The 22,195-nt window shown below is 54.0% G+C and overlaps 1 protein-coding gene across 2 annotated transcripts in view; it reads left to right on the top strand.

Annotated features, from left to right (window-relative positions):
* The first annotated feature begins 4,914 nt into the window (after positions 1–4,914).
* RIN3 (Ras and Rab interactor 3) overlaps positions 4,915–22,195 on the top strand; it is a 120,751-nt gene continuing 103,470 nt past the window's right edge. Inside the window, exon 1 of one of the 2 annotated variants that reach the window (XM_080808129.1) lies at positions 4,915–5,429. In XM_080808129.1, coding sequence (XP_080664255.1) covers positions 5,386–5,429 — 44 coding nt within the window. In that variant the 5' untranslated portion in view covers positions 4,915–5,385. The remainder of the gene's footprint in view (positions 5,430–22,195) is intronic. The other variant, XM_080808130.1, reaches the window with a different exon arrangement.

The following is a 22,195-nucleotide window of genomic DNA, read 5'->3' as shown; positions in this document are numbered from 1 at the left end:
CACCTCAATAATCCATGTTGAGGTCTGCTTTAAAAGCTTTTGGCGGGAGGGGGTTCCTCATGAGCACCCTCTCTCTGCAGACATCAGTGCCGAAGTAGCCTGTGTGGTCTCAGGTGAGATGCCCAGGACATGTCTGTCAGGGTTCCATCCTTTCCAGAGCCTGGGGAATCCCGGGGTGCCCCTGGGTTTCTGAGGCACACCCATGGGGACTGCGCCTTCTTGGCACATGGCATCTCAGGAAAGACAGGTGGAAGATCCTAAACCAGCCCCATGAGGTGATGCAGCCCTAAAAAGTGTGAGAGGTTCTAGAAGTCTGAGATGGTCCTAGAGAATTCCAGATTTCCAGTATTTATTTATTTATTTATTTATTTTACTGTAAGGTATTATGTACCTGGGCCCTTGTTCCTGCTCAGCAGCTGGGGCAAGACCTGAGAAGAGGCTGCTGCTCTCCCCAGAGCCTTTTTCCGGGGTCACCCCAGCCCCTGCCCAGCCAGTACAGACAGTTTTTTTCCTGGCTGACCCCTGAGGACACGATTGATTTTGCAAGAATAAAGTGTTTTCTCACCCTCTTTAAAAAAAAAAAAAAAAAAAAATTCTCCAAAGTAGTGGGGAGTAAGATGAAGGGGTTTGTTGGGGCTCAGAGGATGGAAAAGAACACAAAAAGCGCTGTTTTTTTTTTGCAAAACAAAATATCCCAAATAGCAACTATTTCATTGTATGTCACCATTCTACCAGTCCAGAGTTCGGGCAGGGCCTGCCTGGTGATCATTCCCGTTCCATGAGACATTGACTGAGGTCGCTGCATGGTATTCAGCCAGCAGATGGGCTGGTCTGGAGAACCCAAAATGGCTTTGTTCACGTGTCTGGTGCCTTGGCTGATTTGCCAGGGTCCCCAGCCAGAGGCCGAGTAGGATTTGACCCAGTTTGTCTGATTCCCCAGCTTTGCTGTCCTGCCCTTGCCCTTGTTCCGAGCCCTTCTCCACACTCTGGAAGCCTGATTCCCACGGGGCTCCTCGGGGCTGAGTCTGTTCGCCCTCACCTGTGGGGAGGCAGAGGTGAGAGCTGCCCCTTGAGGGCCCCCAGAGAGGCAAATCAGCCTCTTCTATTTTGGGGTAATAAGTTGAAAGGTTTACCTGTTCATTCCTACAGCCCCGTCACAACCAGACATCCTCCAGGCCCAGTGAGGAGTGAAGACGGAGGAGGGCTGCAGTCACGGAGGCCTGGAATGTTCCGGTGATGACCAGCAGAAGCCCGACTCCAGTTGTGTTTGAGTTCTTCAGAAAGGAAAGGAAAGGGCGCCTGGGTGGCTCAGTCAGTTGAGTGTCTGTCTGCCTTCCGCTCAGGTCATGATCCCAGGGTCCTGGGATCAATTCCAGATTGGGATCCCTGCTCAGCAGGGAGTCTGCTTCTCCTTCTTCCTCTGCCCCTCCCCCCTGCTCATGTGCGTGTGCACTCTCTCTGTCTTGTTCTCTCTCAAATACATAAATAAAATCTTTTTTTTTTTTTAAAGGAAAGGAAAATAAAAGGGACTGTATTCCTTCTTGCAACAGGGATATTTAAGTGCAGCTGGCTTTAAGTGCATCAGAATCTAGACCTCAAGGAATGTTATTAGGGCACGGTCTCTCCCCGAGTTTCTTTTCTCCATCTTGGCTTTCTTCCCGAGTGCCACTTTGCCACACCATGGCCCAGATGGCTATCCTGCTACCCCAAGTTCATACTTTCCTAGTTCAGCCAGCTTGGGGTGAGGGTTGGAGGAAAATGCTGGCTTTCCCTGACAGTGACAACAAAAACTCCCAGGGTGGGATCCTATTGGCCCAACTTGGGTCATGTGTTCGTCCATGAACCAAACACTGTGCCCGTTGAGTGTAGGGCTCTGATTGGCCAGCCTAGAATGTGTTCCCTTTCAGATGGGGATGGAAAGTTGTCAGCTCAACCTGAACCCAACCTTGAGGAGTAGCTCCGTAAAGGGAACCCAGGTGCTGGGGTATTAACAAACACAGGCTAGGGTAGGGGAAAGGAACACGCGGGCCCAAGAGCAGCAGATGTGCCCTCCCCAGCAGGAGTCCTGAGATCCGTGTCTAAAGGGGGGGGGCTGCGATGTGAGGACTTGAGTGAGTCAAAGGGGGGACCCAGGAAGGACATTCAGGGCACATTTGGCAGAGGCCACAGCTAACAGAAGCTGCTCAGATTTCTGGAATCTTGGCAACTTCCTTTTCAGTCATTTACTAGCCACAGGGGCAAGGTGGGACCTCTTCTTGTGTCTACCTGAGGAATTCTGTCTTCACGGAGCAGGTGAGCAACTGGCCTTGTGGAGACCTCTGTGGGGATGTGGTGAGAACCTTGGGGCTAGTCCCATGGAACCAGGCCTTGAGGGGCTCATCCTGTTTCTCAGCAGTGGTGCAGGAAGCTGACAGAAGCCTTTATTGGGGGGGGTGGGGTATGGGAGAGCGGAGTTACTGGCAGTCTGATCAGCATGGTAGCGTCTGAAAAATTGTTCTAGGTGTGATAGTTGGATAGACCTCTCCCCTGGGGCCCAGGGAGGCCTGGGAGTAGCCCACAAGCTTGTTTTAGCAACAGCAAATGACTCATACTGGCACCTGGGTATGGGTGCCCATTTGCACTCGTCACTTTTACAGATGACCAAGCAGAGGCACTAGGATGTGGTTTGCCAGGACCTACCCAGCTGGGAGGTCCTGGGGTTGGACTTGAACATACATCTGCCCTCAAAGCTCAGGTTTTCAACCAGGAGCTACAGTCCTATCCGGGGAGATGTGGAAAGGATTCTCATCCAGGAAGGAGACTGTCGAGCCTCCGGAGGAGAGGAAAGCTCAGCAGGAGCATGGTTATGACCTAAGGAGGGAGGCCGGCAGGGATCTGGGCAGAGGAGGAAGTGATATGGCTGGAGCAGTCAGTGTAGCCTCCTGGAGGCTGTATTTTTAAAATAAAATAAGTTTAATTAAGACAGAATTTGCATAGCATACAATTCACCCACTTCAAGTATATAATTCACTGGTTTTCAGTTTGACCACAAAATTGTGCAGCTATCACCAGAGTCGATGTTAGAACATTGTCTTCACTGCGCCGGCCCCAAAGAAGCCCCTGTAGCCACTAGCAGTCATTTCCCCTCGCCTCTCCCCCCAGCCTCTAGCAACCACCAGTTTACTTTCTCTCTCTATGGATTTGCCTATTCTGGACATTTTATATAAATGGAATCCTACACCGTGTGGCCCTGTGAGGAGCTGCCACGTTCTTGTCTCACAGAGTCAAAGAATGAATCTCGTGGACACAAAAGGGTAAAGTGAAGTGAAAGTTTATTAGGGGAAGGTGAGAACAGAAAGGAAAGGGAAAAAGCTCTCTAGAGTGAGGGGGTCCTGGGAATGGGTTGCCCCTGGGGGCTTTTCCTGGCAATCTTTGGATGAGACCTGACCAGGAAGCTTGAGATTCTGGCGCCATCTTGGGTTGAGCAAAGACTATTGATGACATCCTTAAAGGCTCACTTCTCTGAGGTCTGTTTTGTTCCCTTTATCTCTGGTTTTGTCCACCTCAGCATTTCTCCACATTTAGGGTTTCTGTGAGCCTAGTCCCATAGCCACCTCCTGTGAGCCCAGTCAGAAGAGTCAGGGGCCTACACCTTAATCCTTTCCTTACCCAGTCCTCTGGAACTGGCTTCTTCCAGGAGCGTGGGTTGGGGGGGCATCTTTGCCAGGTTCATCCACGTTGAAGCCTGTATCGGCACTGAGTTCCTTTTTATGGCCTAATATTATGCCATGGCCTGGATACACCGTGTTTTGTTCACCCACTCATTGGCTGCTGGACAGTTGGACTGTTTTCCGCTTTTTCACTGACATGAACAATACTGCCATGAACATTCACGCACAAGCTTCCGTGACAACATGTGTGTTTGTTTCCGTGGAACCGCTGTGTCATATGGTAACTGCACGTTTCACCTTTTGAGGAACTGCGGAAGGATTTGCCAAAGTGGCCGCCCCACTGTCAGTTCCCACCAGGAGGCTACACTTCCGTCCATGCGTAGAGATTCTTTCCTCTCTCGTTTCTGCCAGGCTGATTTGGTGGAAATGTCCAGAAAGGTCGGGAGGAGGCATGAGGGGAGCAGCAGGGCAGAGGCATGAGGGCAAAGAGTCTTTGTGTGGCTTGTACCCAGAGCCCTGGACTTCAGTCCCGAGTGCACCCAGCTTACTGTGTGGACTCGGGCGAGTCTCCTCCACTCTTCAGGGCTCAGTTTCCTTACCCGTAAAATGAAGGCGTTAGTGGGTCTCAACTGGGGACATCTGGCAAAGGCTGGAGACATTTTTGGTTGTTATGATGGACCAGTGATGCTCCGGGTATCTAGTGCGTGGAGGTCAGGGACCCTGCAAACATCCGGCTGTGCACAGGGCAGTCCCCATAACAAAGAACGACCTGGCCCCAAATGTCAACAGCGCCAAGGCTGGGAAACCCTGTGTTAGACTGAGGTGGCCCTGTAAGGTCCAGTCTGTCTAGTCACTGTGAAATGCTCTGAGGGCAGTTTGGGCTCAGGAGGCATTTTTGAGTGCCCATGCACTTAAAAGAGAGGCCTCCTGGTCCCTCCGCAGTTGCTGAGGCTCTTGTATCTATGCGAGCTCACCGGCTTTCCCACTCTGATCCCACCTAGTGTGGTAGCCAGGATAGGTGAATTGCATGCCTGGCTTGGTAGATGAACAGACTACCTGGTGAAGTAGTGAGTTCATCGTTCGTGGAGGCATCCAAGAGGAAGCTCCGCGGTCACCTGTGAAGGAAGCGATCTGTCTCAGGTCTGGGGCTGCCCCTGGGTGAGTCTCAGGCTCCTGCGAGCGGGAGGCAAGGCTGTGGCTCCCTGCCCGGCGACAGAGTGCTCCTCGCCCAAACCTTTTGGCTTCCCCACCTGCCGGGCCGCGGCCGCGCGGGCGGGAGCCGGGAGCGCCTTCCTTCCCACGCGACTCTTCGCCCCGTGGGAGACTCTTCCCTAAGTTTCCCTCCCGGCCGCAGCCCGAGGAGGCGGCTCCGGGTCGCTGGACGCCCGCCGCCAGGCCCGGCCCCGGGGGCGCGGCCGCCGGGCTTCCGTGCGGCCCAGGGGGGCTCGGGGCCGTGCGCCGCCGCCGCCAGGCTTCTGACAAAACCCCCTTGACCACCAAGGCCAGCCTCTTCCTGAAAGCCCCGCTCGCTCCGATACAGGAAGTGGAAGCGAGCAAGCGCCCAGAGCGCGGCGGCGGCGGCGGCGGCTTCCCACTCGGCGCGGGGCTGGCGGCGGCGCCCGGCCGGGCCCTTCCCGAGGGCCAGCGCCAGGGCCATGCGGGCGCCCAGGGCACCGCGGCTCGCGCCGCCTGGCGCCTGAGCCCCTCAGACCACCGTGCCGGAGCTGCCGGCGGCATGATCCGACGGGCCGAGGGGCCCGCGCGCGGGGAACCTGCAGGGTAAGTCCGGGGCGGGTGCCCCTCTGCTTCCCCGCCCCCGGGCGTGCTCGGAGCTTCGGGAGCGGCCCCGACTGCCCGGCCTCGGGCCGTCGGGGGACACCGAGCGCCTCCCCAGGGCCGGACTCCGGTTCTGCGCGGAACGGGGCCGCGCTGGGGGCTGCGGGACCCAGGGACTTGGCTAAACTTTGAAGCCCAGACGTCACTGCTCGCTGCAAAACCCGCCGGCGCGTTCGGCGCCTAGGCGGCCGGGCGGGCGGGTACTAGAAGGGCGTCTCTATCTGTCAGAGCCGGGGCAGAGGGACTGCGTGGACGCGGCCCGGCCCCCCCCCCCCCGGCTCCTGTGCCGCCCGAACTGCAGAAGCGATCACTGGGGTCCGGATCCCGCCGGCCTCCCGCACCCGCCGCTCCGCCTGCGCCACCGCGCGCGTCCTCGGAGGCTGACGCCCAGCAGGGTGCGGGCTTGGGGGCCAAGGTCCCCGAAACTTTGGGCGCCAGTAGCCCAGCGGCTGACAGGTCCGCCTACACCGCGGACCCACCGGGATCCTCTCCGCTGTCCCTCAGGCGGGTCCGGGGACAGTGACCTTTGGACCGGCCTTTGTGGAGCCTGGTGCTTGGGGAGGGTCTGGGACGCACAGGCTTCGCGGGGGTCTGCGGGATCCCAGGGAGATGGCACACTGCTTGGCGGGCGTGAAGCCGAACTTGTTTGGGAACTGGCTTTGAGGCGGGGGATCTCTAGTGCCTCGTTTTAGGTCCCCCACCTCCTAAGAACCCTAAGTTGCTTCTGGACGTTGCTCAGGGCTGCGCTCCGGGGGGGAAGATTCCCTCGCCCAGCCCAGCCCAGCCCAGCGGGCGTCTCGGGAAACTTCAGGGGGTCGAAGAGGCTCGGCTTCCGGAGGCAGATTCTCGGGAAAGCCTCTTGGAACCTTCTGGGTGTCAAGGTTTATGGGCGCCCCCGCCCCCACCCACCCTTCCCGGGGCTGCCATTCCTGGCTTTTTGGTCTAAAAATCCCGGGCCTACTTCTGTGATGGGTACCCAGCTACTCCCTGGCCTATCTCCCTGACCTCAGCTCCCAGGGCCTCAGTTCTCTACTCTGTAAAGTAAGAGGAGTGGGCTGATCTTGTGCAGTCCTGGATTGGGGAGCAGCTGGAGGTGACTGGTTCCCTCTCTGGTGGAAGGGGGGTGGCCCGGACGGGCCCTTAAACTCTTTGCATCTGAATGCCTCCCTCCTCCCTCTTCTCCCATCGCTGCCCCTCCCCGGAAATTCTGCCTGGATGCTTTCCCTTGGAAGTGACCTCTGCAAAGACAAATGTCATCCGGTGGGAAGAATTGGAAATTATGTTGGGGAAGGAGCCCCTTAGGGGCAAGTATGTACCACACCCAGTATTGCAGGGTGGAGCTAGGAGGAGTTTCCCAGGGAGGAAGGGGAGGTGGGGGGCCAGGGTCCTGACCTCTCCAGCTTCCCTTTCCCCACCCCACCCCACCCCCAGGAATGACCTGGCCTCACCCACTTCCTCTTGCGTTTATTTGTTTAAACTTTTCTGCGCCTCAGTTTACTTACTCTATGAAATGGAGATGAATAATGGTAATCGTCCTCACACAGTTGTTTCAAGGATTAAATGAGATAATGCATAGAAGAGTTTTGCACATTGGAGCACCGGGGTGTCTCATTTGCTTGAGCGTCTGATTCTTGATTTGGGCTCAGGTCATGATCTCAGGGTCCCAGGATGGAGCCCTGGGTCAGCTCCGCCTGGGCCCCCCGCTGAGTGGGGAGTCTGCTTGAGATTATTTTCCTTTTCCCCTCCCCCTGCTTGCTCATTCTTTAGCTCTCTCTCCCTAAAAATAAATAAATCTTAAAAAAAAAAAGAGTTTTGCACATTTGCCTGTAAACTCCTTTTTTTTTAAAGGTTTTATTTGTTTATTTGACAGAGAGAGATCACAAGTAGGCAGAGAGGCAGGCAGAGAAGGGGGGAAGCAGGCTCCCCGCTGAGCGGAGAGCTCTATGTGGGCTCGATCCCAGGACCCCGAGATCATGACCTGAGCCGAAGGCAGAGGCTTAACCCACTGAGCCACCCAGGCGCCCCTTATTTATTTATTTGACAGACAGAGATCACAAGTAGCCAGAGAGGCAGGCGGTGGAGGGGGCGGGGAGCAGGCTCCCCGCTGAGCAGAGAGCCCAATTTGGGGCTCGATCCCAGGACCCTGGGATCATGACCCGAGCCGAAGGCAGAGTCTTAACCCACTGAGCCACCCAGGTGCCCCTCGCCTGTAAACTCTTAATAGTTATTTTTGATAATAGTAGTTATCTCTGTTTACCAGTTGTTTAGCCTTGGACAAGAGACCTGGCCTTTGCCTTACCTGTAAGTTTGGGATAATAATAACACCCACTTCATAGGATTGCTGTGAGGTTTGGATGACTTAGTATTTAAGCAGCTGCCTATAGGCAGCTAAGGGTTAACATACCAGCTCAGTCCTGCTTAGAACAGTGCCTGCATATTCTAAGGAATATCGGTTTGCTGCTAAAAACACTTTATTTAAGAGGACCTCTTGTGTTGGAAGGGTTCCTAAATAGTATCTCACTGAACCTTGGACCTGGTACAGGAATCCCTTTGACAACATTCCTGGAAGGTACTCACATACCTTCAGGGACTGGGCCAGGCACAAACCTAAGAAAGGAATTCCCGAACTTGAGTTGCAGCCTGCCTCCTGCTAACTTCCACCATATGACAACACCCTGCTCTCCCCTCGGGAGCCCAGCTCTCCTTGACTCTCAGGTCCTAAGAGGCAGTTCTCGGATGCAACCCCACACATCCCCTGTTCCCTGGGCCGCACCTTCACCTGTGTTCCTGCCCAAAGATGACCAGGAGAAATCATCTAGGACTCCTCACCCCCAGGCCACCCCTGCAGACCCTGCTGACCACTCAGGGCTGAGACCTGAGTCCTAGGCTGAGGATTCTTGGAAGCCCCCTCCTTCTCACTGGCCAGAGATGATGTTCAGACAGCCAGGGGAATACCTCCCACTGTCCTCCCCCTGGGAGCTAGGATGGTGTCACTTGGGTGTCAGCCCCTGGAAGAGGAGTGTGAGGATCTTGGCACGCAAACTCCATCTACTTCTTGTTGAAAATGTCAGCTGGGGCAAAAGAAAAGGCAGACGGGCTGCCCAGTATCCTTGGTGCGGACACTTCTTGTCCTTCTGTTCGATAGATAGTGTCTGCATTGCGGGGGAGAGGGGGGAGCATGAAAGCAAGCCCTGGCCTGCCTGCAGCTCATGTTTCCAGAAGAAACAGATAATCAGGGTAAGGGGTGTGGGGACCCCAGAGAGGTGGTCCTGGAGGAGGTGGTCAGGGAAGGCTACTCCAAGGGGCTGGCGTTTGGGAGAGACCCAAAGGAAGTGGGCGAGTAAGGCAAGTCCCTGGGGGATGCTCCTGGCATGTTGGGAACCTCAAGGCCGGGGAACCTGGAGTAGAGTGTGGGAGAGGAGGACAGAAGGTGGTCTGGTGGGGTAACAGCTTTGGAGAGTGCTGGGGGCCGCAGATGGGGTTTGCACAGACAGGTGAGCTGATTTGGGCTGGGGCCCTACTGTGGACAGACTGTAGAGGGAACAGTCAGGGAAACTCTAGGGAATAAGCTCTTCGGAGAGAGAGGGCTGAGGGCTGGGGGGCTGGGCAGCGAAGGGAGAAGCCGCAGCCACAGGATCTGGGGATGAATTGGAGGTGAGGGTGGGGAGCGGGAGAGGTGTGGAGGGTGATGGGAAACTGTGACCTTCTGAGAGGCCAGGTGCCACACTGTGCAGGGGTCACGGAGGATGTGGACACTCAGAGGCCACACTTTTATATGTCTGATAAATTGAGAGTCTGCTGAAGATTTTATTTGAAAAAGAATTCCACTCTTGGATCTAATCCAGTCCCCTAATTTGGCGACCAGGGAAAGGAGTCCCAGAAAGAGGAAGTGACTTAGCCAAGGTCTTAGGAGCCGGAGGTAGGGCTGGGCCTAGAAATTGGGTCTCTTGAGCCTTGTGCCTGCAAGGGGTTGCCTGGGCCAAGCCCCAGGGTTTGGGAGATCCCTGGCTTTCTGCCTCATGCCTGACATAATGCAGGTGTCCTCCTGAACCCCTTGAGAGGGGTCCCTCAAGTACTCCAGGCTCTAAGACTGGGGGCTCTTCTGGGCTGGGGCCCCCCCAGAGCAGTGATGAACTGAGCTGGGCTTCCTTGTTTCCTTGCCTTCGGGGGCTGAGGCAGCCAGGTGGTCCTGGCTGGCACTCCGCTGGGAAACCCACCCCCTTTCAGACCCTAAAACAGGCCAGGCCTAAGTTTCTGCCCCTTGAGAAGCCCCAGTGCCCTGGCCGGGAAGCATGTAGGGGGTGGGGGCTCAGGGTCTGCTTGGGACAGGGGAGTCCCCACACATTCGTCCCAGAGGTCCCCCTTCTCATCTCCCTGACCACCTAACAACACCTATCCTGGGCCTGGTCCCTGTGTCATGATCTTTACCAAGGTTGAAAGCATTAAAAGCTTCAAATCCTATGAAGACACCTGCATTTTAATCCAGGAGATGGGAAATAAAAGATGGAAACCCACCAAAACTAGGTATGATATTTGAAGGGAAGACCCACCCCAGACCCCTCACTGCAGTCTCAGGCCTCCCTGGCCCCATTTTATAGACAGGAATCTGAGCTGGCCTGCAGTGCCTCCCAGCCAAGGAGCCAGAGCAGAGGGAAGAGAGGAAAGTCGATAGGCAGTCACGAACCCCATCTGTCCCATCCCATCACGGATTCCATCTGCCCCTTGAGTAAGGATTGTCCCCAGTTTGTGCCATCCAGGCAGTGACAGATGAGCAGAACCGTGTAGGCAGCATTGAAGAGGGAGAGCAGGCTTGGACGGGAGACATGTCTGAGGAAAGCTTGGAGGTGGGAAAGTTGGGGGGGTGCTCTCGGTGGGCATGGTCTACCCCTTGGTTATCAGAACTGGGGAGGTTATCAGAGTTGGGAAACGTTGATGGAAACGGCCTGGCATAGGAAGGGGAGCCATCCTCACGGCCTGCGTTACTCGCGGGTTTTGAAGCACCTGTGTGCCCAGAAAGAGTCCCAACCTAGGGCAAGTGACTCAGAAAAGTCCCAGACTGCCTGTTTGCCCCGAGCTGTCTGGCCGGGAGTCACCTTCAGAAGGGAGTGAAGGCCTAGGAGTTATCTTGTTCTTGACAAGCTGGCTTAGAGAGAGTGAGCACCGCTCTGGCAGCCGCTCTGGAACTTTCGGCTGTATAGCTGTTCACCCAGTGACTTTTCTAAACCGTTGATCTCCCCTTGAGCTTATCCTCCTCCCCCTCCCCCTGACTTGGGCGGGGGGCCAAATGGGAATGGTTCTTTGCTGCTAGAGACAGAAGACAGTCATGCAGCCACTGTTGAGGTCCCTCAGGCTGCATGGGGAAAACAACGTAACCCCCATAACTGCTAATCACCACTAGGTGCCAAAGACCCCCCGTCCTCCATATGCTCTTCTAGGCCTGCATGAAGCCGACGCACAGCTTTACTTTTTCTGTCCTCCCTGACGGGGACAGCTGCCATAGGCTCCTGCCTTTGCCCACAAAGTTCCTTCCCGCTGGGATGCTGCCACCTCCTCCATGAAGCCTTCCATCCACGCAGCTCTTGGACATTGCTCCTTTTTGAATACTCAAAACACGTTTGGCATGAGCTACTTATTTACCTAGCAAGACACCAAAACTCCTTTCATGTCACATCTTCTTGTTTAGATGTCATACTTACAAATAAAAAGGGATCTGATCTTTTACTTCCATATCTTTCTGTCCTGCACACAGCTGGCACTCCATAAATGCTCCAGGACAATGATACCCTGAACAGGATTCTAAAAATTGCCTCGCGGTGTTCTCTTTTGTGTGCCCGAGCACCCAAACTCCTGGAAGGCGGTGCAGAGCTCAGGGTGGGGCCCAGGACTGGGAGGTCGGGAGCCCAGCTCCCATTCTGCAGCAGCTGGTGACCCCTGGAGGCCTCCCCCAGTCAGGAACAAGAGGGTAGGGACCCTGTGTAGCCCCCAGTCCCTTCATTTTATCCTCGCTAGCTGGACTCCCCTAATTCTAGCTGTGTTCCCTTGCTTCTCTGGGAGAGAGGGTGGGGGAGGGGGTCTGTTCTAGAACCCCGATAGTGCATCCTCAGCAGAAAGAGTGGAGTTAGCTGGAGTAGATACATCTGGGGGAGGCCAGGCTGGGTCACTGGGTCCCAAGTGCAGGTCTGTGGTCCTCTGAGAGACTGGGAAAATCAGCTGGTGGGGGGTGTGTGTGTGTGTGTGTGTGTGTATCAGCCAAGATCACCAAACCCTCTCTTCCTGGGCAGAACCGTCTTTGATTCTGAGACTCAGGTTTGTTTCTGTGTTTGTTTTTGCCAGGTAAAGCCTCCTTTCTTCTATGAAATGATTGGGTAACTGGATGGTGGTTGTTAGTCTTTCATGTCTTTTCAGCAAAATAAAAGATTGCAGAAGGAGAGGCTGAGGAATGCTGCTCTGTTTCAGTGGGATTTATCCCTCTTGTGCCCCCTTCACACCCACTGCTGCCCCCCCCAACACACACCTGGCCATCAGAGAGCCCAGCTAACTGTATCGTCCTTTGCTGATCTGGAAGAGGCTTGGGGCCTTGCTGGCTGGAGGACATCAGTAGGGCTGTCAGATGTCTCTAGGGTCCCACCCCATGGTGATTTGGGAGCATACTCTAGGAAGCAAGTCTCTAACTTTCTCTGGGCCCCATTTTCCCCATCTGAGAAATGAACCCAGATATCTCCAGGTCCCTGCTTGGTCTGACGTCCAGTGATTCCCCAAATCCTGGCCAAAGGGCAGCAGAAGTTGGTATCCTAGAGTAATGTTGGAGCTCACAGGATTGATGTACCAGCTGGAGATGACCTCACCTTTTTTCCTTCTGATGGCTAGAAGGGCAGGCAGCCTGTGGAACAGTCTAGAAAATATGGGTACACTTTCATAAGAAACAAAGATCCAGAAGGAGACTCTGGGTCATCACCCTAACCAAGTGCCTGGAAAGAAATGCTTTTTCTCTTTTGTGGGTTTATTTTTGGAAAGCCATTTTTGAAAAAAGCGCATCAGTTTTGGAAGCCCACTTGGGGCCTGAGCCCCTGGTACCCTGTAGAGCCTGCTGGCTGGACGGCGGGTCGGGAAGGTCGTTCTGGAGTGATGTCTCTGAGTGTGACTGGATTCATGAGGTGGTGCCTGCTCTCGCCATTTTGTGTGCGAGCTGAGGAGATGCTGAGGAGGTCACAGGCAGCCTCATGAAACAGAGCTCCTGGTGGGAAGGCTGTCCTGTCAGGGTTTGATAGGGATGAGGCCTGAGAGAAGGGGCTCCCTGCTGGACAGGCTGGTGTTGGGCGTCAGGGGGGCTCCCCGTAGCAGGCCTGTCCCTGTGCAGGCGGGGCTGCAGGTGACACGGTGTGCCTCCCCTGCACCCCCCCTCACAGTGTTATACAGTGAACCCAGACCTTTCCCTCTTGTCAGCAGGGCCCGGAAGGAGGAGTAAGTGGTGAGTGGGTACAGAGGAACCCTCCCCTTTGCTTAGGTGTCCACAGAGCAGTGGGGAGGGCCTTACTAACTCTGTACTTGTGTGGCTGTCAGCCTCTGCCTCTGATAGAAGAATCTGGAAGCCACCATCATGGCCGCCACCTCCGGCTCACCCCACCTGCCAGTACGTCCTCTCCTGCCTCAGGCCCATCTCCTGTTCACGGGGAGTGGAGCTTAAGGAGGCTACCCCAGTGGCTAAAATAGCTCTGGTGGTCGAAACTTCTGCTGGTCAGAACCAGCTCTGGCGGTCAGCAGAGCTCCTTGCCCCCATCTTGCCAGGAATTCCTGGGAACTTTCCTACCCCAGTCGGTACTTGTTTGAAAGACGAACCAGCCCGCTGTGAAATGTCGGTTCCATTTTAAAAGCAACAGCCTAGAGAGCGGTTGTGGTCAAGGCCTGTTGCTGCTGTGTGCACTGTGGCTGAGTGCACACTCAGGCCACATCCTATGGGCTAAGGGCACCAGCCCGGGGGCCAGGCCCCTCCTGCACCCTCCATCCTGGTGCCAGGCAGAGTGACGGTTCCCACAGAACCTGGCTTCACTCACAAACCTGGGGCCCAGGGGAGGTAACGATTCTAGGAGAGGCAGACCAGAGCGGGGACCTTTGAGCCGATCCGTGAGAGACTGCCCTAGAGGAGCTCGTCCTGTGGGCCACCCCCCCCCCCGCCATGAAGGTGGCCCCCATTTCCTCACTGACTCTGGGATCTTTGTCAAAGCCAAGAACTTTTTGTCCCTAGTTAAGAGATGGGACCTGAGCTGTCAACACCAACCCAACTCCTTGACTGACATTTGAGAGGAGATCTCAGGGCTTATGAAAAAGCCTGTTTTCTGAAGATGGATAGAGGGGGTGGGGGGGGTAGCCCAGGAGGAGGAAAGGGGATCACATCAGTGACAGAGAAGCCTTCTGCTTCCACACAGGTCGTCCCAGAGCTAAATTACTCTCCCTGGGTCTGAAGTGTGCTTTTTCACCCACTTCTGGAGACTAAAGAAATAAAGGACTCTGCATCTGAAATTCACAGTCTGATGATCTCTGGCTAAAGGAGCAAGCTATCAAGAAGAAATTCACCGGGGACTTTTCTCCCCAACCTCCCTGTCTCCAGCTTCCTTAATCTCAATCAATATCTGATGGATACTATAGGTTTCTCTAGGGATATTGCAATTCTAAGCAAGGACTTAGCTTTCTACGGATGGCATCTGATGATAGCATTTATTCATTTATTATGCTTGCTTCTTTCTGTTCTTGACATTTTTGACAGAGGATCCATCTAAAATATATTCAGAAATTCTTTTCTGGGCTAATATCTTCTTTATCCATCATCACCCATCTATCCATCCATTCACCCATCCATACACTCATCCACCCTACCTCCCATCTACCCACTCATCTTCCCATCCTCCCATCCTCCCATCCATTTATCCATGCATCTACCCATCCTACCATCCGTCCAGCCATCCTTACGTTCATCCATCCATCTATCCATCCATCATCCACCCATTCATCCGCCCATCCATGCATCTACCCGTCCTCCCATCCGTCCTCCCATCCTTATGCTCATCCATCCATCCATCCATCCGTCCTTCCATCCTCCCATCCAAACACTAGTCCATTCACCCATCCATCTATCCGCCCATTCATTAATCTATCCATCTATCCATTTGCTGAACATTTGTTGAACATCTAGGAGTTTCCAGTTTATCTGTTACGGACAATAAGAGAAATATGCATGGGCTCCTGGGTGGCTCAGTGGGTTAAGGCCTCTGCTCAGGTCGTGGTCCCACGGTCCTGGGATCAAGCCCCTCATCGGGCTCTCTGCTCAGCGGGGAGCCTGCTTCCCTTCCTCTCTCTGCCTGCCTCTCTGCCTACTTGTGATCTCTGTCAAATAAATAAATAAATAATCTAAAAAAAAAAAAGAAATATGCACATAATTAAATCACAGGGCACTATATAAAATCATGCCTGTGTTCTGTTACACCTGGCTTATGATGAACAGGGAGGACTTTCTGGCATAGGCAGCATCTGGATTGAGTCTTGAAGGATGAGTAGGATTTTAACCGCTGAAATAGGGCATATGCAGAGAAGGGCATCCGAGATCGAACAAAAGTGCAAAGCAGGAAGGTCGGGAAGGACAAATTGTGTGGGAGATCCCTCAAGAGCCTCATCTGGGGGCAGCGAGGAAGAGTTCTGTGTGTGGTGAACCTAGAAAGGGACTTGGGGCCCGCTGGCAACGTGGAAGAGTTTGGATTTAACCACGGTGGGGAAGACCACAGGTCTGTTCCCCCACTTAGAGCAGGCAACCCTAGGCAAATCCTGTACCTGTCAGGACCTCTTTCTCCTTCTGTGCCACATGGAGCAGGGAGGGATCCCTGCCACCCAGGGTTGTTGTCACCATTCCACGAGAGGATGTTGGTCTTAGCTGTTTGGGCTGGGATTAGTTGGGAGTCGTTACACGTATGCATAGAGGGTGTGTGTGCACTGTTGATTTCCCTCCCAAAGTCTGTTATATACCTAAAAAAGGTCACACATGGACACACCAAAATAGCGACATTTGAAGCATCAAACATATTTCTGTCTTTGAAGCTACACCCAGTCTGAGTGCATGTTTACTTAATTTCGGTCTGTGGGCACAGTTTTGATCTGTATGTGTGTGTGTTAGTCTGTGTGCCTCTTTTTACACTATTTCCTATATGCCTCTTTATATGCTGTACTGTGGACATAACGTTACATACATTACCCACATATCATCTTGGATGGCCTTATCATATTATGACCATTTTAATGGTTGGATTTGACTTGTGTCAACTTCTTTCTCATTCCCTCTGTTTTAAATGAAGTTCCTGAAAACTTCTGTGGGTCTAGAGTTGGAGGACCGTTTCCTTGAGAAGTATCACCATCCTGGAGTACTCAAATTCAAGGGTAAAGCAGAGCCTGTTGATTGGCCCCTGAATTTTAATTGGGTGAAAATTTTAGCTGAACACTTCCCAATTTCCTTGAAGCTGCGTGTGGCCATGTGATTAAGTTCAAAATGGTGAAATTTAAGTGGGGAGTTTAATTTTCTTGGAGATGTCCTTAAAGAGAAGGGGCATGCCTTTCTCTCCTTTCCTCTTTCCTGTTGTCTGGAATGCAGATGTGATGGTTGGAGGTGAAGCAGCCATCTTGGACTCTGAGGTGAATTTCAGAATGGAGGTTCCTAGACATGTTGGAGCATCATTCCACCCCAGACTACTGACTCGGACTTTTATATGACAAAGGAATACCTATCTGTCTTAATTAAATCACTGTTCTTTTGGATTTTCAGACACAGGCAAACTTAATCCTAACTAACATAAAAAGTTTTCTTTCCTATCACATAGTACCAGATTATGTCAACAATAATAAAGCTGCTTTGCAGGGCTACTTGCAGGTCTTCATTCCTAATAGAGGTTGGAGGGAGGAAGAGGAGGAGAGAGAAAAGGCAGTTTTGTGTTGACCAAGGCTCTTATTTGGAAGACTAGATTGCAAACATGTTCTTCATCTTGGGTGTTTTGTGAGCTTTAGATTTCACCAGAAGCTGCAGACTTGTTATAGGGCAAAACTTTGCTGACCAACTGTGTCTCTTCTTTCAGACTCAGTTTCCCCATCTCTGCCATAGAGAACCTCTCGTAGGTTAATCTTCCCTGTGCTGACCCCCTGCAGCTCCCTCTGAGAAGGAGTCTCCTGTTACCCCAGCACCAGAAAGGCCGGGCCCAGTCTGAGCAGTGCCTATGTCCTTGCTGGCTGCCACTGTCCATCTATCCATCCATCCATTCATCCATTCACCACCTCTTCTTTTTTTAAAAGATTTCTTTGTTCACTGTAGAGTGTGTGCAAGCAGGGGGAGGGGCAGAGGCAGAGGAAGAAGCAGATTTCCTGCTGAGCAGGGACCCTGATGCAGGGCTCCGTCCCAGAATCCTGAGATCATGACCCGAGTTGAAATCAAGAGTCAGACATTTAACCAACTGAGCCACCCAGGACCTCCCCACCCCCTCTTTTTTTTTTTTTTTTTTTAAAGTAGGCTCCACACCCGCCAGTGTGGAGCCCACCCTGGGGCTTGAACTCCTGACCCTGAGATCAAAACCTGAGCCGAGATCAAGGGTTGGACACCACCCAGGCGCCCCCCTCACTGCCTCTTTATTGAGCACTTCTTGGGCGCCAGGCTGGGTTTGTGCTGAACACTGGTCACTGGAGGTCTGGAGTGGTCACCTTACCCTCTCTGCCAGGCTTTGGGATAGGTTTGTCCTGAAAGGGCTTGGTTTTGATGTCCCCTCCCAAGGATACCCCAGGCTTATTCGCAGCCTCTAAGAGCCTGCTCTGAGCTGCCCTGCATAACCCAGGACTGCCCCCTGGGCATGAGGAGTCCCTCAGGGCTGGGTCTGGGAGGTCCTACATGTGGCCTGGGATGGAGTGTGGTGGGCCGCCTTGATAGGTGAGCAAGTGGCCCTGGAAAGGGTTTGAAAGACAGTTGAGTCTTCTTTTTACAGGCCAGAGCTGCCCCTATCCCTGCCGCTAGCATCGTCAGATGTCAGAGCTCAGTGTTTCCCTGGTGCCTCCCCAATCCAGCCCCTGCTTACAGATGATTCTGTGGCACAGAGACGGGCAGAGATGGTCCTGAGGCCTCACAGCTGGACCCGGGCTCTTTCCAAGGCTCCGTTAAGGTTCCTAAGCCACTCTTTTGCATGAGGCATCAGAGATGGGGGCAGGGGAGACTGGCACAACAGTCTTCACTGGCTGCCTCTCCCTCCAGCCTCTGGAAAATGTGAGGCCTTTCCTGCCTCAGAGCACACAGGCCCCACCTCCAGCTCCTGCAAGAAATCTTCCAGGCTGTCCAGCCCCTAGGGCTGTTGCATACAGTTGTTCGGGTTGTTCACTGCACAGAGGCACCTGGCTGAGAGAGAAACCAGTAGGGGCTGAAATTTCATTCTCTTGCCCAGGCATGTATGATGTCAGGCCATGGGTTGTAGGGGGGGGTTGCCTGGATTCATGGGGAGGAAGGACATCACATTCTAATGTACACAGAGGAACCGCACAGGCTGGGAGGGACCCTGGATGGCAGTAGACCCGTCAGCACCCTCAAAGCCTTGCTCCTTGCGCCTTGTGCTCTCAGTCCGTAGCCCCAGTAGACTATAAGCTCCCGAGGGCAGAAAGAGGGATTCGCTTTGGCAGGTGTCATTGTCAGCCCAGCACACTGTTGGCCGGTACTCAGCTTCCAGAACACAACGTGCTGAGCAAGAGTGGGGAAGAGTGTCCAGCTCAGGGCATATTGAGAAATGTTTGTTGAGTGAATTTGTGGCAGGTTAATACCAAGGAGAGATGTAAGGGGAGGTTGACCAGGACAGAGGGTATCTGGGAGAAGGAAGGGGGCCACCGGGAGGCCAGCAGCTTGGGAGGGGGGTGAACCAGTATTATAAGGGGGTGACTGGACGAGCCGTTGGGATCCCCTTTGGGTGGGAGGCCTGAAGAGCAGAGGCTGAGGCTGGAGAAACCAGAGGCCCACAGGCATGGCCTAGCCCCTGACCCCACCTTTGCAGGGCCCGTGCTGTTCTGAGCCCTTTGACGCCCACCCAATACTGTGTCCTGGAGCCCATCGCTGGTCCAGCGGTGGCCCGATGGCTCATCCTTGCCACAAGGACCCTCTTGTCTTGTGGGGACACAGGAGGGACGTGCGGGGCTGTGCCTACAGGATGTGAGATGTCACCTAGAGCTCTGGGGCCCCTGCTGGCTGAGGGGTGTCCTGCTCAGACACAAAGGTGTCTGGGAGAGCTTTCCCGGGGAAGGCAGAGCCAAGCCAAGGGATATGTGAGAGTTTCCCAGGTAAACACGGAGGGAAGGAGCCAGCATGGCCGTGCTGGGTGGGGGTGGGGGCTATGGGCTCAGCGTGCCCCCCACTTGCACTCTGCCCAGATGGAGGGGGGTGTTCAGGAGAGGGACCAGACAGTAGGGGCCCTTTGGCTTATCCTGAAGGCCATTGAGTGGAGATGGGTGTGTTCCCTATTTAAAAAACTGAACTGTGTATTCGTTTCCTAGGGCTGCTGTAACAAAGTAGTGCAGGCTAGGGGGTTTAAAGCAAGAGAGATTGATTCTCTCATGATTCTGGAAGCCAGGAGTCCAACCTCGTGGTGGCAGCAGGGCCACGCTCCCTCTGAGACTGGGTGTACCCTTTCTTGCTCTCCCTAGCTTCAGGGGCCCCAGGCAATTCCCGTTGAGTCTGGGGCTTGTAAGCTGCCCACCAGCCTCTGCTCCCTGTGTGTCTGTCCCTGTCTAGTCTCCTCTTCTGAGGAGACCGGTCCTGCTGGATTCGGGCCCAGCCTGCTCCAGGATGACCTCATCTCAACTCATTACATCTCCAACAACCTTCTTTCCAAATAAGGTCACACTTGGAGGTGCTGGCGGTAAGGACTTCAGCATATCTTTTGCGGGGACACAGTTCAACCCACAATGAATTAAAATTTACGTAGGGTAAAATTCACCTTCTTTTGTGTCCATTTCCATATGCTTTGGCACACGTGGGTGGGCTGGGTCACGGCCACCCCAACCACGATATGGAATGGGCTGTCACTGTCTAAAATTCCTCGGTGCCCTCTTGTAGTCAGCCTGCTCCCCAGTCACTCATTTCTCTTGGGTCCTTACATTCTGCCTTTTTGAGAGTATCACATGCACGCTGCCCTGTGAGTCTGGCTTCTTTCACTCAACTGAAGGCATCTGCGATCCGGCTGTGGCTGCATCTCAGGACTGTGTTCATTTTCATTGCTGAGAGGATCTCATTGCTTTGGACGTGTCCCCGTTGTTTATCCGTTCACCCACGGCAGCACATTTGGGTCGTTCTGGTTTTGGCAACGACACATAAAGCCCTGCCGACGTTGGCATAAAGGGTATAGGTTTTGGGTAGGGAACTCCGTGGGCCAGCTTGCGTTCGGGCTGCCACGTGAAGAAGGACGTGGGGTGGGGAGACAGCATGCGGGGAGACCAAAAGGAGGTGACAGCAGAGGTCTAGGGGAGCAGTGATGGTAGCGTGGACAAGTGTCTTGGCAGCGGGGGTGGGGAGAAGTGGGCCCACGGGAGAGTAGAGTGGACAGGGCCTGGGGGTGGCCAGGGTGGGTGCCGTGCCGGTGTGGAGGCTGCCGTGCTGGTGTGGAGGCCTGCCCTCCGCCTTCCCCAGGGCAGGACAGCTGCTGTAGCTCAGCGGGACGGTCTGGACCTGAGGAGCTGATTGGGGGGTGGGGTGCAGTAGTGTAACAGGTAGGGGTGTGGACCCTGGAGCAAACTGCCAGCACTCACGTTCTCTCTGCCTGTTTGCTCATCTGTAGAACAGGGATGCTAATGGCTCCCAGTTCACAGACCCATTGTTGTGTCGTGTGAGTTACTATTTGTCAGGAGCTTGGACCAAGTCTGACCCGTAGTAGGTGTTCAAGAAACCCGAACCCTGGTCAGTGGCCTTCTGAGGGGCCTCAGCTCCACAGCCTCTTGTCTGCTCCACTCACCCCTTTGGCAACAAGCCAGTCTGTGGTGCCTCTTGTGGCTCTGTGGGGCCGTGGATGACCCTGTCATCTGGGCCCTGTCCCAGGTCTGCCCTGACTTGCTGGGACAACGTGAGCTGCTTCCTTTACCTCCCTGGGCGTTGTCACCTCTGCTCACACCACGTGGAGGTGCAGAGCCCCATGGTGTGTGGGGCTCTGTGCAGAATGACGGCAGCATGGCGGCCGCACACAGTAGGAACTTAGTAAAGACACGCCTGTGAGGGGCACCTGGGTGGCTCAATCAAGCGTCTGACTCTTGATTTCAGCTCAGGTCATGATCTCAGGGTCATGGGATCGAGTCCTGTATGGAGCCCGACACAGGGCCTGGAGCCTGCTTCAGGCTCTGCCCCTACCCCTTCCTCTCTTAAAAAAAAAAAAAAAAAAAAGTGCAGGTGACCTGCTCGTGACAGTCTGGGGAGGCCTAGGTGAGTGACTCTGGGGGCACCCCCAGGTTTGCAGGCTGGCAGAGGCTCCCCTGTAGTTGCCACAAAACTCATCCTCCTGTCATCCTCCCACATCCATCCTCCACCTCTGACAAGAGCTGACCCGGCAGCGGCGTGGGCTGTCCAGTTGGAGGGGAGCGAGCGCCTGGCTTGGGCTCCACAGGGAGAGGTGCGGGGGGTCCTTGTTCAGATGCCTCCCAGGGTCTGTGGGAGACCCTTGCTCTGAGACCAGGGTTCACGTCCAGGTCATGACCGGTGCCGGGCATGATGAAGGCACATTTGCCGTCAGCCGTCAGGACTCACAGAATCCCTGTTTGTACATTCTCCCACTTGCTAAAGTTATTCGTAACCCCCAAATTGTAGCACCTCGGAAGTCATATACAGACGTGCTCAGAGTGGCAATAAATTGGGATTCCCCTGATGCACACATTCCCCCCTGAGGCCAGATAAAGTGAGATGCTGGCTTCTTGTTTCAGTGCTTACCCTTCTAACGAGGCCCTTGTTGTGGTCTGTTGAGTGCCATGGTTTTCCCATTTTCTGTGCATTTTGTTGGTGATTTCACTGTAAACACAGTGCTGAAGTGCTTTCCAGCGCTCTGAAATGCAAGAACACCGTGATGGCCTTGCAAGAAAATGCGAGTGTTCGATCGAGAAGCTTCATTCAGGCAAGGTATATGCACTGTTGGCTGTGAGTTCAATATTCGTGCGTCAAGAATATATATTAAGTGAAGTGTCTTTAAAAAGAAAGGCACATAAGGAAGGTTATGTATTGGTGCGCCTGGGTGGCTCAGTCGTTAAGCATCTGCCTTCAGACCTGGTCATGATCGCTGGGTTCTGGGATCGAGCCCTGCCTGGGACTCCCTGCTCAGCGGGGAAGCCTGCTTCCCCCTCTCCTACTGCCTCTGCTTGTGTTCCCTCTCTCGCTGTCTCTCTCTGTCAAATAAATGGTAAAATCTTTAATAAGAACAAAACAAAAAGCAAAAAAAGGAAGGTTACATGTTGATCAGTTGACAAAATGTTGTGACCAGCAGCTCACAGGAACCTCACCTAACCCCATGTTTCCCCTGGACAGAGTGGTTCAGTATTCGCTAACTCAGTGCTCATGGTGACTTTATAGAACAGAACAACCACAAAAAAATGAGAACTGATTATAGCTACGTTGTGCAGAGAAATTGGCCCTACATCTCTCCCCTGGGCGGTCTGCACTCGGTGGAATTAACAAGTCCCCATTT

This window comes from Martes martes (genome assembly GCF_963455335.1).
Source record: "Martes martes genome assembly, chromosome: 7".
NCBI lineage: Eukaryota > Metazoa > Chordata > Mammalia > Carnivora > Mustelidae > Martes > Martes martes.
The sequence above is the reverse complement of the archived record's forward strand: the minus strand, read 5'-3'. Positions and strand labels throughout refer to the sequence as shown.